This window comes from Rhineura floridana, chromosome 20, assembly GCF_030035675.1.
Source record: "Rhineura floridana isolate rRhiFlo1 chromosome 20, rRhiFlo1.hap2, whole genome shotgun sequence".
NCBI lineage: Eukaryota > Metazoa > Chordata > Lepidosauria > Squamata > Rhineuridae > Rhineura > Rhineura floridana.
Window position 1 is genome coordinate 2338838 of NC_084499.1, and position 16157 is coordinate 2354994.

At 45.2% G+C, this 16157-nt stretch overlaps 1 protein-coding gene across 1 annotated transcript; it reads left to right on the forward strand.

Annotated features, from left to right (window-relative positions):
* The first annotated feature begins 6848 nt into the window (after nt 1-6848).
* Nucleotides 6849-14875, forward strand: FUT7 (fucosyltransferase 7). The gene is made up of 2 exons (XM_061603850.1): nt 6849-6954; nt 12186-14875. Exon 2 carries the CDS (start codon nt 12335-12337, stop codon nt 13358-13360), a length of 1026 nt encoding a protein of 341 aa, XP_061459834.1. The 5' UTR covers nt 6849-6954; nt 12186-12334; the 3' UTR covers nt 13361-14875.
* Nucleotides 14876-16157: the final 1282 nt, after the last annotated feature.

Below are 16157 nucleotides of genomic sequence, written 5' to 3' on the forward strand. Positions count from 1 at the left end.
TGAATCAAAATGATGCATGACGTGGAGAGAGTGGACAGAGAAACGTTTTCCTCCCTTAGAACACTAGACATCCAATGAAGCTGAATGTTGGAAGATTCAGGACAGAGAAAAAAGTCCTTCATGCAGCACACAAACTATAGAATTCACTCCCATAAGAGGCAGTGATGGCCACCAACTTGGATGGCTTTAAGAGAGGATTAGACACATTCATGTAGGATGTGGCTATCACTGGCTAGTAGCCACAGTGTCTCCACAGTTGGAGACAGCATGCTTCCGAATACCAGTTGCTGGAAACTGCAGGAGGGGAGAGTCGCTGTTGCACTGAGGTCCAGTTTCTGGGCTCCCCAGAAGAAGCAGCTGGTTGGCCACTGTGAGAACAGGATGCTGGACTGTATGGGCTACTGGCAGTAGAGGCTGGTGGTCCTAATGTCAGTGGGGCAGTGAATCCGCTCCGGGGTTTTAGTGTGAACTTTCCAGATGCCGAGCACCTTGGAGAGCTCCTTGAAAGTTCAGATTAAAACCTGAGTGGATTCACTGCCCCACTGACATCAGACCCACCAGCCTCCACTGGCCATTGGCTGGAAACCAGATGAATTTTTAATCCAACATAGCCCAGCCCTTCTTAAAAATAATGATTAAGTTGCACAAGACCTTCACTTGGCCTGTGCTTTCCTCCAGGTTTTGAGGAAACCAGTTTCCCGCATCCTCAAAACATTATGTCCTCCTGTTCCCTCTGGGGCTCAGGCACCTGGCTGAACTGCTGGATCAGGTGCAAAAGATCCCTGCCAGGATCACATGCAGAAGAGACTCATCTTTCAGGGAGCCAGAGGGTAAGACTCCTTGGGAGTCGAGTGTCCCACCTGGGCAGAGATTGATGAATGGATTCAGAATGTCGCAGGGGGCAATGCCAGTTGTGGATGCTTTACAATGACATTTTGCCCTTCTCGTTCCTGAGAATGGGCTTCAAACAGTCATTATGGGTGCAGCCTTTCTTGTCACTAGGGATCTGTGAAGGAAAATTGATCTGGCAAAAAAATCACCCTCCTCTGTTTAAAAAGCATCAAACAGCGAGGAGGTACACAACTCTAGCAAATTTACAAGGAAGGTTGCATTGCCAACACATTTTTTCCAGTTCTGTCAGTGGGTATCTAGTGATTTCTAATTGTTATCAAAGTGCTATCAGTGTGCATGACTCTTTTAACAGAGTACAAGAGAAGTCTCTGCCCCCAGGAACTTACAATCTAAAATCCAACACAGGGGAAACAATGGAAGGAAAGGGAGGAGTGAACAAAAGCAGCTGTTTCAGTTATGAATGCCAAGGGTCTGGTTACTGAGCATTCATCCTGATTTGTTTGTGGGGAAATTATATGACACAGTATCAAGTGACTGGTATCTCGTTTACCTTGGACAGCTCCTTGAATATATCCAGACTAAAACCCAGAGTGGATTCCACTGTCCCACTGACATTGGAGTCACCAGCCACCACTGCAGTGGAGGGTTGTGGAGATGGAAGAGCAGGTTCACAGGGTGGGGATGCATCAGGCTGGAAGAGCAGTGAGAGAAAGGGGGGTGAGGCCATGCTCGCCTCCGTAGCAATCTTGATGCCTGTCATGAGGACTCATCAGACGAGGATGACTCAGGAGTAACAGCAGCAGACCCAGAAGGAGAAACTGAGGAAACTCCTGAGAATCCAGCTCCTTCTCCCCCTCAGCTGCAGATCACCCCAGACACAGCTGAAGCCCTTCAGCCAGACGCAGACAGTGAACAGGATACTCCCCCCTCACCTGCAGAACGTAGACAGTAGAAGGTCAGGCAGAAGAGGGGCAGGCCTGTCCACTGAAGGCCAAAACGCTGATGGCTCACACCTGCTGACAAACCTGCTCCTTAAAAGACAAACCTTGGCTTCAGCTTGTGGCTGACTACAACGTCAGGCGTGGCTTCGTGTGTTTCTAGTTTCCCTGAACCTTATCTTGGACTGACCCCTTGGCAATTTAACCCGGGCCTCTACTGACATCTCTTCTGGACTTCTGGGTTGGCACATAAGCGTGGAAAGGGCCTTGCCCTTGTCACGCTTCATCCTTGTTAGCCTGGCAGATTTACGACCGAGCTGCCAGCTAAGGACTTTCCCGCCCTGGTAAATAACCAGGAATTTCCAGCCCCCACCGGCACTGCTGTCTCCGTGCAGAGCTGACAATGCCCCATCCACATCGGCCAGAGTCCCCAGTGGGGTGTCCAGTGCAACGTCTGCTGTACCTTCTTGGGATCGGTTTCAGTTGATGCAGCCTGATGACATCAACAAGGTGCTTGCGACAATGCAGCCAGCAATGTGTCCTCTTGGCCATTGCCCTTCTTGGCTTATTAAAGTTGCTGAGGGGGTTTGACTGAGTGGATCCAGGGTGTGGTCAACACATCATTGCAGGAGGGAGTGGTTTCAGCCACCCTGAAAGAGGCGGTGATCTGACAGCTCCTAAAAAAGCCCACCATGGACCCATTGGTTTGCAACAACTACCGCCCAGTCACAAATACTTGCATCTTAGGGAAAGTGATTGAGAGGGTTTCATCCAAGCAACAGATTATCTTGACCCATTCCAGTCTGGGTTCAGGCCTGGTTATGGGACTGAATAGGCCTTGGTCGCCCTGATGGATGACCTTTATCGGGAGAAGGACAAGGGGAAGGAGACCCTGTTACTCTTACTTGATCTCTCAGTGGCTTTTGATACCATTGACCATGGTATCCTTCTGGGCCGACTTGGTGAGATGGGTATTGGAGGCACTGTTTTAAAGTGGTTCTGATCCTATCTCCAAGGTCGTTTTGAGAGAATAGCATTGGGTGATTGTCTTTCGACCCCTTGGCAGTTGTGCTGTGGGGTGCCGCAGGGTACCATCTTGTCCCCCATGCTGTTTAACATCTATATGAAGCCCTTGGGAGAGGCCATCAGGAGATCTGGGGTGAGGTGTCAGCAGTATGCTGATGATACCCAGCTCTATTTCTCTGTAACATCTGAATCAGGAGAGGCTGTGCAAGCCCTGGACCACTGCCTGGACTCGGTGGCGGGCTGGGTATCAAGCAATGAATAAATATTATTATTATTATTATTTCTTCCTTTCTTACTGATATTATGCTAAAAGTCCTGCGATATCTTAAACCCATAACATCACTGCCACAGCAGAAGCATCTGGATGTTCATGCAGCACTGAAACTTATTGACTGAGTTGGGAGGCGGCTGCAAGAAACGCAAAATGAAAATTGTTTTCGCAACACTTTTGAAGCAACCAAGACAGCATGTGAACCTGCTGGCCATCAAGCCACCATCAAAAGGTCTTCATAAACTCCCACAAAAGTTTTCTGGCGGTATTGTTGATGGTGATGGTGTTAATTTTGAAGGAATTTTGAAGTGAAAATGAACTAGATTTCCAAAGGCTTCTCACCAGTGTTATTGGCCATTGTGCTCATGAATTGGAAAACAGATTCAAGGACAGAGACAAGACTGTTATAGAAGCAGCTTGCAAGGATTTGCTCCAGCATGGGCATGAGGACAACCTGAATTGACTCTGTGAAATATTGAAACAACTCAGACAATTGTAAAAAGTTAGAAAATTTAAAATCGAAGCTTGAGTTGGCAAAGCCCCTTATTAAAGAAAGACCATCACTGGTGCATTTTGCAGATGGCCTCACAAAATATGAGCCTGCATTTCCCAGACTTGGTCTTATGGTTAAGGCTGTGCCAACAATTCCAGGCGGTACTGCAACAATTAAAAGCTGCTTTTCTCCCCCTTTAACACCCATTTTAGGTCCACAGCGATTGTCAATGCTAGATGGACATAAAACTGATCTTGTTCTTTTAAGTTATTAATAAAGACATAACTAGAGTATTGGATTTGAATGAACTTGTGGTACATTTTGCAGCACTGAAGGCAAGAAAACTTTTGTTATAAACTATTATTTATTTATTTGATTTATATCCCACCAGCCCTCCCAACAGGAGCCCAGGGCAGCAAACAAAAACACTAAAAACACTCTAAAACATCATAAAAACAGACTTTTAAATATATTAAATCAAAACATCTTTAAAAACATATCAAAACTAAAACAGCTTTTTCAAAAAGCTTGAAAAACATCTTAAAAAGTAATTCCAACACAGACACAGACTGGGATAAGGTCTCTACTTAAAAGGCTGATGAACGATAAGAATACTCCTGTTGCAGCTTATTCTTGATTTTCTACTAGCGGGTTATTCTTGATTTTTATTTTACCTTCTTTGTTAATTGGTGGCAAGAAAAGTAGCAATTGCTGAAATTGCTTAATGAAAATGTTTGGATGTACATAAGCTGCAGTACTGCTGCCAAAAATAAGTTTTAAAATAAAAGCAGTTTACAGTTTTGACTTCAAAAGACCTGCAGACTAGATACACTGCCCTCTTACTTTCTGGTACCTCCTCCTCCGCCCCCTCCGGCAAAAAAACCTTTTAGGCCAGCTACAGGCCTGCAAAAGATGAGGAAAACCAAAGACTACCTCCTCCTGAGTTGAACAAAATGGGTCAATTCTTCGCCTGCTGCTCAAGGCTCCAAGCCTTAGAAAATGAACCATATTTTAAAATTAAGGCCATTTTTGCCCAGAAATGTATCATAAGAAGGGCCCTGCAGCAGCACCAGCCCAAAGCCCCATCTCACAGTGGCTAGCCAGATGCCCCGATAGGAAGCCTGCGAGCCAAACCTGAGCACAACAGCACTCTTTGTCAACAAAGGGTTACAAAGCTGGTGTGAGACCATTTGAAATCTAGTGTACGCTCTAGTTAACATCTCGTGCCTTGCAGGTGCAGGAAATGCAAACAAACAAATCCACACACAGATTTTAGCACTGTTGTGAAAAGCAGGGATTGATAAAAGGGAGCCCAATGTGGCATATTCAGGAACAAGAGCTCCGCCTGGGGGAAGAGGTAGGACATGCAAGGGATTGCCCCCCCAAGGCCCCCCACCTATCAAAGCCTTACATCTTTATCTGTTGAACTGCTAGGCAATCTGAGCAGGCCCTTGGCATCAAGGGTTGGCACGTTTGCGGATCTGCCAAGGGCCCCCAGTAGCTGTACGGAGAGGCCCCATAGAGGGTGCCTTGACCAAAGCGCACGCCAAAATCTGGAACCGGCACTGACTCGGTGCCCACTTCCACAAGTGATCCAAACTCTTGTGTGTCTGAAATTCAAAGACAAAGCTTGGAGTTGGCTGGAGTGTAAATCTGATTTTCAAACAGCTTCTCACCTGCTGCCCTTTTTCATTCACAGCTTCCAGATGTCCTCATCATAAAATTGACATTTGTGTAATGGGTCCCTAACTTTTGGGGGGTTCACAGGTTGGGTTGGAAATCTAAGCTACTGTGATGGACACCCCAAAATACCCATTTCACAGAAGAAAGAGTGGTGATGCTCAGAATACCCCCACCCCCACCCACCCATAGAAACATAGGCAAAGCACCTAGATCCATAGGAACACAGAAAGCTATCTTATGCCATAGGTCCATATAGCTCAGGATTTCAGACAGGATTCTCTCCTAGCCCTGCCTGGAGATGCTGGGGACTGAGCCTGGGCCTTCTGCATGCAAGGCAGATGTGTTGCCACTGAGCTATAATAGCCCTTCCCTGTCCCCTCAAACACCATCCACAAAACAGGCAACCTCTCCAACCACAAAACCCAACTCACCAAAAACTCAATTTAAAAAGAATAAAAAGTGGGAGGGGTGGGAGGGACAGCAAGGTGGAATGCAATCTGGAGCCAGCAGACACCATGTTGGGGGTCCCAGGTGTTGCACCTCACATGTGTTTGAAACGCCTCATGGACATGTCTCAGTAACCTCTACATCTGGATTTTTTGAACTGGGTGTAGGAAAATCCTGGATTTCCTTTGAAGCATCTCTGAAAGACTCTCGCGTGAAATCTTGGAGAGCTGGGGCCAGTCCGTATAGATCAGGGATGGGGAACATAAGATGATAAGAAGCCCTGAGGCTGGATCAGGCCAGTAGCCCTTCTAGTCCAGCATCCTGTTCTCACAGTGGCCAACCAGATGCCCATTATGGACCTGAGCGCAAGAGCATTCTCACCACCTATGAGTTTCAGCAACTGGTATTCAGAACTAGCATACTTCCTCTGACCATGGAGGCAGAGTATAGCTGTTGTGGCTAGTAGTCACTGACACCCTTCTCCTTCTCCATCCATTTGTCTAATCCTCTTCTAAATCCATCCAAGCTGGTGGCCATCCCGTGCTGTGTAAAGAAGTACTGTATTTCTCTTGTCATAAGAAACTTTTCTCCATCCACTTTTTCCACACCATGCATGCTGGGAGGAAGGGAGGAATTTAAATCCAATAATAAATAAATAAACAAATTAAATGTTATACATTTCTATCAGGTCACCTCTTACTCGTCTTTTCTCTAAACTAAAAAGCCCCAAACTTCTTAGTACAGACTAAGCTTTCAAAGAAGTCTGGGCTGAATCAATTCAGCCTTTTAGCGTTATGAGAGGGACAGTAGGAGGAAAAAATGCAAACCCTTCTGTCTCTCTGTCTCCACAGTAGGTATCATTTGATCTAGAACTCCTCTCCTCCCCCTAATTGTCTTAATCAAACCCAGGACATTTGTCAGTCTTGCCAAAGGTCTTCTTAAGTGGCCTTTCCAGAAAATGCTGCTCTCAAGAGTACAAAACCAGGCACTAGTGTGGGAGGAGGTTAGACCACACGAAGTCACTAAATAGCTTCCAGGAAGCAGTTGTGAAACCGAGGTGTGAAAGATGGTGATGGTGATGAAATCTCCTCAAGAAAGGAGGAGGAGGAGGAGACAGGAACAGACAGTGACTGCCAGGAGGCTGCTTTGCTCTGCTGCCTTCTCTGGACAAAAAGACTTCTTCAAAGGAAGGGTCCAGGAGACCTTGAGCATTGTATGACAACGAGGAGGAAGAGGACGATACGGTAACTAAACTGTCAAGATGGTTTGATGCTGCTACGCCATGAATGCTTTTCCTCAGATTTTTGTTAAGGCACCTTGAACACCACCAGGGCAGAAAAGGGTGGTATGTAGATGTTTAAAACAAATCAAATCAATACTAATTTTGTTTTTTTTTAAAAAAAAAGATTGGAACAGTGTGTTTTTAATTATTATTTGATCACCAAGGGCCAGCATTTCTGTGCATTTTTTTAAAAAAAGATAAATCTCAGCTTTTGGGGCTGAGGTTTTAAATGGCCCTGGATTCATTGACTTTTGTGGCCTTAACTCTGCTATCTCTCTTGTGCTGCCTTTTCTGTCACTGTCAGGAGGGGGGCAGGTTGTCCAGGGTGAGGGAGGGTCAGAATTTATTGATGTTGGCTGTTAGGCTTTTTTATGACATGGTTGTTTTAAATTTTGGGCTGATGGAAGGGTAAAATAGTCCTTTAATGAAATAAATCTCTCAGTCTCACTTCAGCTCCTGAGCTCTACATGCTCAGCCATGCCTCATCCCCCCTAAACTCCCCTTCCATGCATAAACTGCCCCCTCCTCCCCATGTCCTTATTAGTCTACCTCCAGAATGGGCATATTTTTCACATGTTTGAAATCCTGCATCCTTTGCCAGATTTGCAGCCAAGATTTCAAAAGGAGAAACCCTCATTTTCAAATCCATTTTTAAAGGATAATGCTTTTATAAGGAATTAAAACTTGCTAAATCATACATATCTGGAGCAGACTGTCATTATTTTCAGGTGGGATTCAATCATATACCAACTAGAGATAGAAAGTTCTGTCAATTTAGTTTCTCATTTTCCCAGTCTTAAATTCAGTTCACATTTCTGCAGAAATTTGCCATTTTTTTAAAAAAAAAACTCATGAAAATTCCCTAGCATTTTAGTGCAAATTCCTTTTAATAAACAGATTTTTGTAGGCATTTTTTTACTAATGTGCACATTTTTGCAAGCAATTTCTCACCAATTAATGCCTTTTTGCATGTTATTTTCACTCATATATTCAGTTTTATGCACACTTTCCCCTAACATATGTGGTTTTGTAAACATTGTTTGGTTGGTGACCTGCGTTGCAAAATTCAAACAAGTGCGAATTTCAAAGGATGGCTGTGTTGTGGTTCTCATTGTTTAGGAAGGTGCAAATTTGATAGATTTGGCGGCAAATGTGAACTGAATTCAATTTCTTGCCCGTCCCTACCAGCAAATAAAAGTTGTGTAATTACAGTTGATTGGAAGGACTTGCAGAACCCCCCTACCCCCCCAAAAAAAAGACTGGACTTTTTGCAAGGAGCGAGAAGGAAATTTACTGCAAGTGTCAGATAACAATTGCTTTGACGCAACATCTAATCAACAAACAGGTTGCCTTGAGGCACTCTTTTAAAAGTCTAATATTTTATTTGCATACTAACAGACTATTATTTTATATATTATATTTATGAGGTGCCTCATAAACCAAATTCTCTCGGGTGTCACACAAACTAAAAGCAAAAGAAGAATGGATGACAAAACCACAATCAATATAAGAGGCAACCAGCCAAAGAAGCCCAATGCAAAACCTCAGGTGTAAAATTCCTAACAAAAACGTCCACTGGTCCACTAAGAAATGAGTCCAGCTGAGCTCTGTGGGGCTTACTCTCAGGAAAGGGTATAGGATTGCAATCTAAATCCAGAAACATCTATAGCTGGGAATATTGTTAATAGTACAAATGAGGATTAGGGTTACTTCTGCTGTAAGCCGGTGACTGCCTCTCTCTCTCTCTCTCTCTATATATATATTTATATATAATGGTGCATGGTGTCCTGACAGCCAGTGTGGTGTAGTGATCAAAGTGCTGGACTGGGAAACCCGGGTTCAAATCCCCACTTGGCCATGAAGCCCACTGGGTGACCTTGGGCCAGTCACCAATTCTCAGTTTAACCTACCTCACAGGGTTATTGGGAGCATAAAACAGGGAACCATGTATGCTACCTTGAGCTCCTTGGAGGAAGAGTGGAATATAAATGTACTTCTACTACTACAACTAATAATAATAGTAAGACAATGCTAAACGTTTGCTTGCCTGTCCAATCCCATCCGATGTGTTACACTCAGGATGAGCCAACTGTGTTTTCTGTTGTAAAGTCTTTCTGGTATCCAATAAAGTTGAAAGAGAGAGAGAGAAAGAGAGAGCAGATTAGGGAGGAATAAATTTTAGTTTTGTTTTTTTGTTTGGCCAGGAAAGGGGAGCCAAGAATGACCTTGTCTTGATTTCAGGAGACAGACATTAAAGGACCCCTCTCCATTTTACCCACAACCTTCCACTTGGTTTGCACTAGAATCAGCCTTCCTCACTCTGGTGCCCTCTAGATGTCTGCAGCCTCCGCACTTCCTATGGCCAATAGTTTTCACATAACCCTCCCCCACTTCCTTCCTTCCTAGTCTTCAGAATTGTGGCTCTCAGTGATAATGTGTCAAGCATGCCTTTGATGTGCGGCAGATGACTGTGAATCTTCTTTGGCATTTGAGTAGACATTGTTGAGGGACTGCGATGCCTCAGTTAGGGCTTTTTTGAATTTGCAATTCTCATGTTAACTTCTGCATCCTAAAGAATAACTTGAATATGATGGATTTGCCACATATATACATTTTATTTTATAACGTATTTTAAACGTTGTGACATTTATATTATCAAGAAGAATTCTTTGTTTGGATTGTTGTATTGTATTTGAATGGATATTGGACTGTCATCGCGTTATACTGAGATGCATTTTTTTTCTTTTGTGTTGTGAGCTGCTTTGGGCACATTTGTGCAGAAAAGCAGCATACAGAATCAATAATAATATTAATAAATTATAATGAAAATAATAAATAAATAAATGATGATGATAATAATGATAATGATAATAATAATACATGAATGAATGATGATGATAATAATAATGAATGATAATAATTATTATAATGAATGATAATAATAATAATAATAATAAACACGTGAATGAAGTTGATGATGATGATGATGATAATGAATGGATGAATGGATGAATGAATGAATGAATGAATGAATGAATGAATGAATGATAATAATGTCTGATCCTCCATGCTTTGGTTTCATAAAATAAAATAATAGGATTGTTGAGTTGGAAGGGCCCTATAAGGCCATCGAGTCCAACCCCCTGCTCAGTGCAGGAATCTAACTTAAAGCATACTAGACAGATAGCTGTCCAGCTGCCTCTTGAACGCCTCCAGGGTTGGAGAGCCCACCACTTCCCTAGGTCATTAGTTCCACTGTCATCCATTCAATGAGGGTGGCATCCAATAGAGACGGGGCCTTTCAGCAGTGGCTCACAACCTAGGGAATTCACTTCTGAAAGATATACAACAAAAGGATGTATTGTATACATACTGCTGTTGCTACAGTTTTTGTGGCATTTTAAAAATATCTTATATTCAGACTTGCTTTAGTCTTTTATTACATTTATTGCTTTGTATGACATTTTTTATGTCCTGATATGTTTTTGATGAAAAGCAGCACAAAAAATACAACCACCACTACTGCTGCTACAATTTATATAGCAGTTTTGACAGGTAAAAATACCTGTTAAACAACTAAAACCAGAAGTAGGAATTCTTGCAATATTAATAGCTACCATAAGAAGAGTGCAACACAGACTCTACCCCACAGTTTCCAGGCAAGTGCATTCCCCTAAAAGCTTAAAAGAAAGAGGATGTGACCTTTGCCCTCATGCCCACCCAGACCTACAGGGGCCTTAGACAACAATCCACCTCAGTGTCTTCTGGTCACCTCTTACTTGCTGGCTGGTCTACAGGTGTGGTGGAATGCTGCAACCCACAGGATAAGGACTAAATGCCAAAACCCCTTTAGCTCACACCAAATACTCTGACGCCTTTACTGAGGCACAAGCTTTCTGTGGTTACCTGGGAAGGGGCTTCGGTCAAGAAGATTTTATTAAAGAAAGAAAGAATCAGTGCAAGCAGCCAACTGCACACGTTTAAAAATACAAAGCATTTGTATAGCAAAACACCTCACCTGCATTATCTTGTTCTAATCCTTGCCACAATCTTGTGGAGTAGGCCAGTATTATCCTTCCCTTATTGCAGCTGGGGAAACTGAGGGCAAGAGAGAAATCGCTTTGCCTCAGGCCGCCGCATGAGTGAGTTCACAGTGGCTGCAAAACCTCTGGGGACTTCCTCATTTGACCCTCACTGAGCAAGTGCGACATGCAAGATCCCTTTTTCAGCTTCAGTGTAACAATTTCAACAGTCTGTCGCCCTTCCATGGCGCCTCATGGCGTCAGGGCTGGAGAACAAGAGAACGAGGAAGAAGGAAAGCACGAGGGAAGCTGGACACAGTAACAACAGCCCAAAGCTTGTTTCTGTGCAATTGAGGAGATTCTTCATTCTCCATCAACCCCTTTAAAAAAAAAAAGTTCAGATAGCAGATATTGCAAAACCTGGACAGCTTTCACCAGTCTGTGCGGGCCAGCAGGCCCCAAACCTCCCCCCACCCATGGGCCACTTAAAAATTGCGGAGGGCCTTGGAGGACCACTTAGTGATCTTTCAGCCCATCGTAGCAATCGTAAGACACTGCGCCAGAGGCTGTGTGGTTTTTAATGTTGTCGCTCCTTTTACTCCCTGGAATTCAAATGGCAGCATCATAAAATACAGTATAAGGAACAAAAGGATTAACTAAAATCCAGTTAAAATCAGTATGAACATTTAATGGGATGGATGTGCCATGACCCATCTTCAACCACAAATGCACAGCCATGCCGCGGACCACCCAGGTGAACCTCATGGGCCACTGGTGTTCTGTGGACCACCATTTAAGGGGCCCTGGTATAGGCTATGTTGGGCTACATGGACAAATATAGTCTGGTCTGGTATAAGGCTGCTTCTGGTATAGAATCATAGAATAGTAGAGTTGGAAGGGGCCTATAAGGCCATCAAGTCCAACCCCCTGCTCAATGCAGGAATCCAAATCAACGCATTCCTGACAGATGGCTGTCCAGCTGCCTCTTGAATGCCTCCAGTGTCAGAGAGCCCACCATCTCCCTAGGTCATTGGTTCCACTGTCATGCCGCTCTAACAGTTAGGAGGTTTCCTAACCTTGCTAAATGCACGCAGAACTTGACAAAACAGAAGATCCTTTTTCGGCCTTGTCCCTTGCGTCCAACACTCTCTCTCCCTCTTCTCTGTTGCAGTTTCGCAACACCCACCCTGACCAAGGAAGACACAACACTGAGCTGAATTCGGAAAAGCAGAGGCGAATAAAGTGCTCCCCGCTACTGAAATTCCCAAACTGGGCCCAAAGGTGCGACAAGGACGAGGCTGAGTGGACCCCCTCTGTGAAATGGCCTCCTGCATCTCTCTGACCAGGAAGAAACTTGCTGCCATGATGTGCCTCCTCAGCGCCGCGCTCTGGAACTTGATGTCCGTTTCCCATCTGTTCCATGACCCCAGCCAAGCCCAGGCCCACAACCGTTCCCTGACGGTACTGATTTGGGGCTGGCCATTTGGACATGCCTTTAACTTTACCCAGGATGTCTGTGCCACCCTCCATGGTACCACAGGCTGCCACCTGACCTGGAACCGCAGTCTGTACAACCAATCAGATGTGGTGGTTTTCCACCACTGGGTGCTCCAGCATGGCGGGTCCAGCCTCCCCAGATCTAAGCTCCATCCGTGGCAAAAGTGGGTGTGGCTCTCCCTGGAGTCTCCCGCCCACACCAAAATTCTGGCTGGCTGGGACGGGATGTTCAATTGGGTCATGACATACAGGCGGGACTCTGACATCTTCCTCCCTTACGGGGAGCTTGTGCCTCAGCCGTCAGGCAATGTGAACATCCCAGAGAAGACCAGTTTAGTGTCCTGGGTGATCAGCAACTACTACCACACCCAAGAGAGAGCACACCTGGTCCACGACCTGTCCAAGCACATCAAGATCGACGTGTATGGCAAAGCAAACAGAAAGCCACTCTGTCCAGCCTGCCTTTTGGCCACTATTTCCAAGTACAAGTTCTACCTGGCCTTTGAGAACTCCATCTACCAGGACTACATCACCGAGAAGCTCTGGAGGAACGCACTCCTGGCAGGGACAGTGCCTGTGGTCATGGGCCCCCCCAGAGCCAACTACCAGCAGTTCATTCCCTCCGAGGCTTTCATCCACGTCGACGATTTCAGCTCTGCAAAGGAACTCGCGGACTTCCTGGCTACCATGAACGACAGCCTCTACCGCCGCTACTTTGAGTGGAAGCGGAACTATGCCGTAAAGCTGTGGGATAACTGGGCCGAACGCTTCTGCACCATATGCCAGCAGTACCCCAGCTTGCCCCAGGGAAAAGTCTATCCCAGTGTGGAGAGGTGGTTCCAGGCTTAGCAATCAGGATGGGCTGAAGTCAGAGGCATTGCTAGGCCCTTAAAAGCACAAATTTGCACATGGTCAATTTTTTATGTTTACATGCAGATATAGGCTCAGGTTTAAAGGGAAAGGTGCCCTGTAAGCAAAGGGCTGTTGTTTTTTTAAAAAAGTATAGTTAAAATGGAGGGAGAGCAGGGCAGGAGATCTAGGGCCCAGTGCAAAAGACCCAAGGGCACACTCAGCCCCACGGCTGGGCCACCCCGCCCCCAAACAAAGGCAGTGGCTGGATTAGTCAGAGGCAGTCTGCTTCCAAATACCAGTTGCCAGAAAACGCAGGAGGGTAGAGAGCGCTTCTTGCGCTCAGGTCTTGCCTGCGGGCTTCCCAGAAGAGGCATCTGGTTGCCCACTGTGAGAACAGGTTGCCGGACTAGATGGGCCAGTGGCCTGATCCAGCAGGCTCTTCTGATGGTCTGATTCGTTCACACCAGGAGCTTCCTGGGCTGTGCGAAATTGGGGTGAATAATGAGGCTGCAAGAGCAAATGACCTGTATTTTTGTCCCTATGCCCCTTGCTTCTTCAGCTCCTTCTGACCTGATGGGTGTATAAATTGTTCCCGGGGGAGGTGGTCCTGCTTGGCTGTTTCTTGGGCAAAGAGACAAATTGTTCCACAAGACCCCTGGCTGCTGCCTGTATCCTTAGTCAAGCACCCCAAACTCTGCTCTAGACAGTTTTCTTAACTCACCCCCCCCACACACACACACATGCCGCTTGCAATTGCCTTTGCTTCTTGATTAACTTTCCTCTGGATCAGCCTCAAGGCTCCACTGGGCTTCAGGCTGCCCCAGTCCTCTCAGGATTTGCACCCATGCCCTTGGCTGCCGGCTGCCCAGCCAGCACTGACACTTTAGGCCAAACTGTTCTTAATGTTGGTTTTCTCATCTCCACTCAGCGGCCAGGCTGAGCCTTGCACACCACACCTTTTGTCCAAGGCTCTGGGGGTTTCTACCAACCTGTTCCTGGCATATGGTTTCCATTTGGGGGGTGGGGACAGTTTTGCTTGCTTTGCACCAGACAGTGGTTGCATGTCTAGCTGGGCACCATTTTATGCCTTGCTGCAAAGATGGTTGGGTGCAATGAAAGAGATGAGGTGGGAGAAAGTTTAGCATTTTGATGCATTTTCATGTCTGGGCCAGCAAATGCAAAGGGTACAATCCCTGCTAATTCCCACAGCACATGCAGCATATGTTTTGTCCATATGAATGGGACACAGGGCTGCGACAGTGTCATGCTGTGACTCCACCAATGATCAGTTCTTGTCTCTTGTCACCTGCCACATCAAACTCTGCAGCCAGCTCAGCCTCTTAGAGGAGCCAGAGTGGGAAATGCTCTGGGGAGAAGTCTCACGCGGGTCAGTGCAAAGTTCACAAGGGTGCCAAGATCTGATTCTGGGAACTTACAACCTATATCTTTCCCACAGAAGAAGAAGAAAATTGATAAAACGAGTTTTACATGCATTTCCACAAGTAAAGATTTTTGGAGCTGATAAACCCCTTGTCTCTCTCTTTTAAACTCTTGTTTAATCTGTAAGGGTGGTGAGATTGGTTTTACACAGTTCTCTATCTGAATCAGCTTGCAAGTCAGCTCGCAATAAGCTTCACTGCAAGAATCATGTCATGCAAGAAGCCACCCTGATTCCAAACCTGTTGCATCTGCACATTCAATCCTGCAAACCGGTTAAAACTGTCAAAATCAAACGCAAAGAGATATATCTGACCCTCATTTCCACAAAGTGGGGGGAATGCAGAGAGAGGAAACCACCCTCCTCCATCACCTTTCAAATGAGACCTTCCTTTTCCTGTTTACCCAACATAAACTGGCAAGGGCTGGGCAGGAAAATGAGGCAGCCACCCCTGCCCCACTTTCAAAACTCTGAAGGAGAGTAGTTGAAGGCCTTCTTTGAACTCTTTAGAGATTTCTCTTTAGCATAGACAAGAGTAGGACAGAGAAAGTCATGGAAGACACATCCTTAGCAATTAGTCATGATGACCACATGGAGCCTCCATAGTCAGAAGCAGTCTACCACTAAATATCAGTTGCTGGAAGAGGACAACAGCATGGGGGGGCCTCATCTTTGGGCATCTGGTGTGCCTCTGATCCAGCAGGAATACTTCTCATCATTTCAGGAGGGGTGCAATGGGGAAGACTTTTCTAAGACCGAGTCAGGTCATGGCAGAGAGGAAACTTGTACCGGAGGCTTTCCGGGCGTGTAGCTCTAACTCTTTAGCCATTACATCACACTAGTCCTAAGGGAGAAATTGGATTCTGTTCACATTAAAACCACCGCAGGATGTTTTCATAGGAAGCAATTCACAAATAAAATAAATTAATAACCATAAATGATAACAATAATTAAAATGTGAACCTGCCTACCTAAGTCACACTTCCTAAGACAATATGTGAACGACAACACAGCCATCCTTCAAAATCCACACTTTTCTGAATATTGCAAGGCAGTTCTCTAACCAAAACCTGTGTACAAAATGCATATCTTAGGGGAGGAAATGTTCATAAAAAATGCACATATTTGTGAAACTAGCACACAAAACTGCATCACATTAAGGGGAAATGTTGGCAAAAATGTGTATATTAGAGGAAATGAGCCCTTACATGCTGACAAACGTGCATGAGGACTTTAAAAAAAATTTGCAACATGGTGCAGAAGTGTGGCAAACGCAAGACTGGAAAAACAAGAAACTAAAATTGACCGTTTTGCCCACTGCATGTCTATATCATCGCCATCATTTGAATTATTTGT

Coding starts and splice junctions, on each gene's coding strand:
- FUT7 (XM_061603850.1), top strand. CDS start 12,335: ATGGCCTCCTGCATCTCTCTGACCAGGAAGAAACTTGCTGCCATGATG.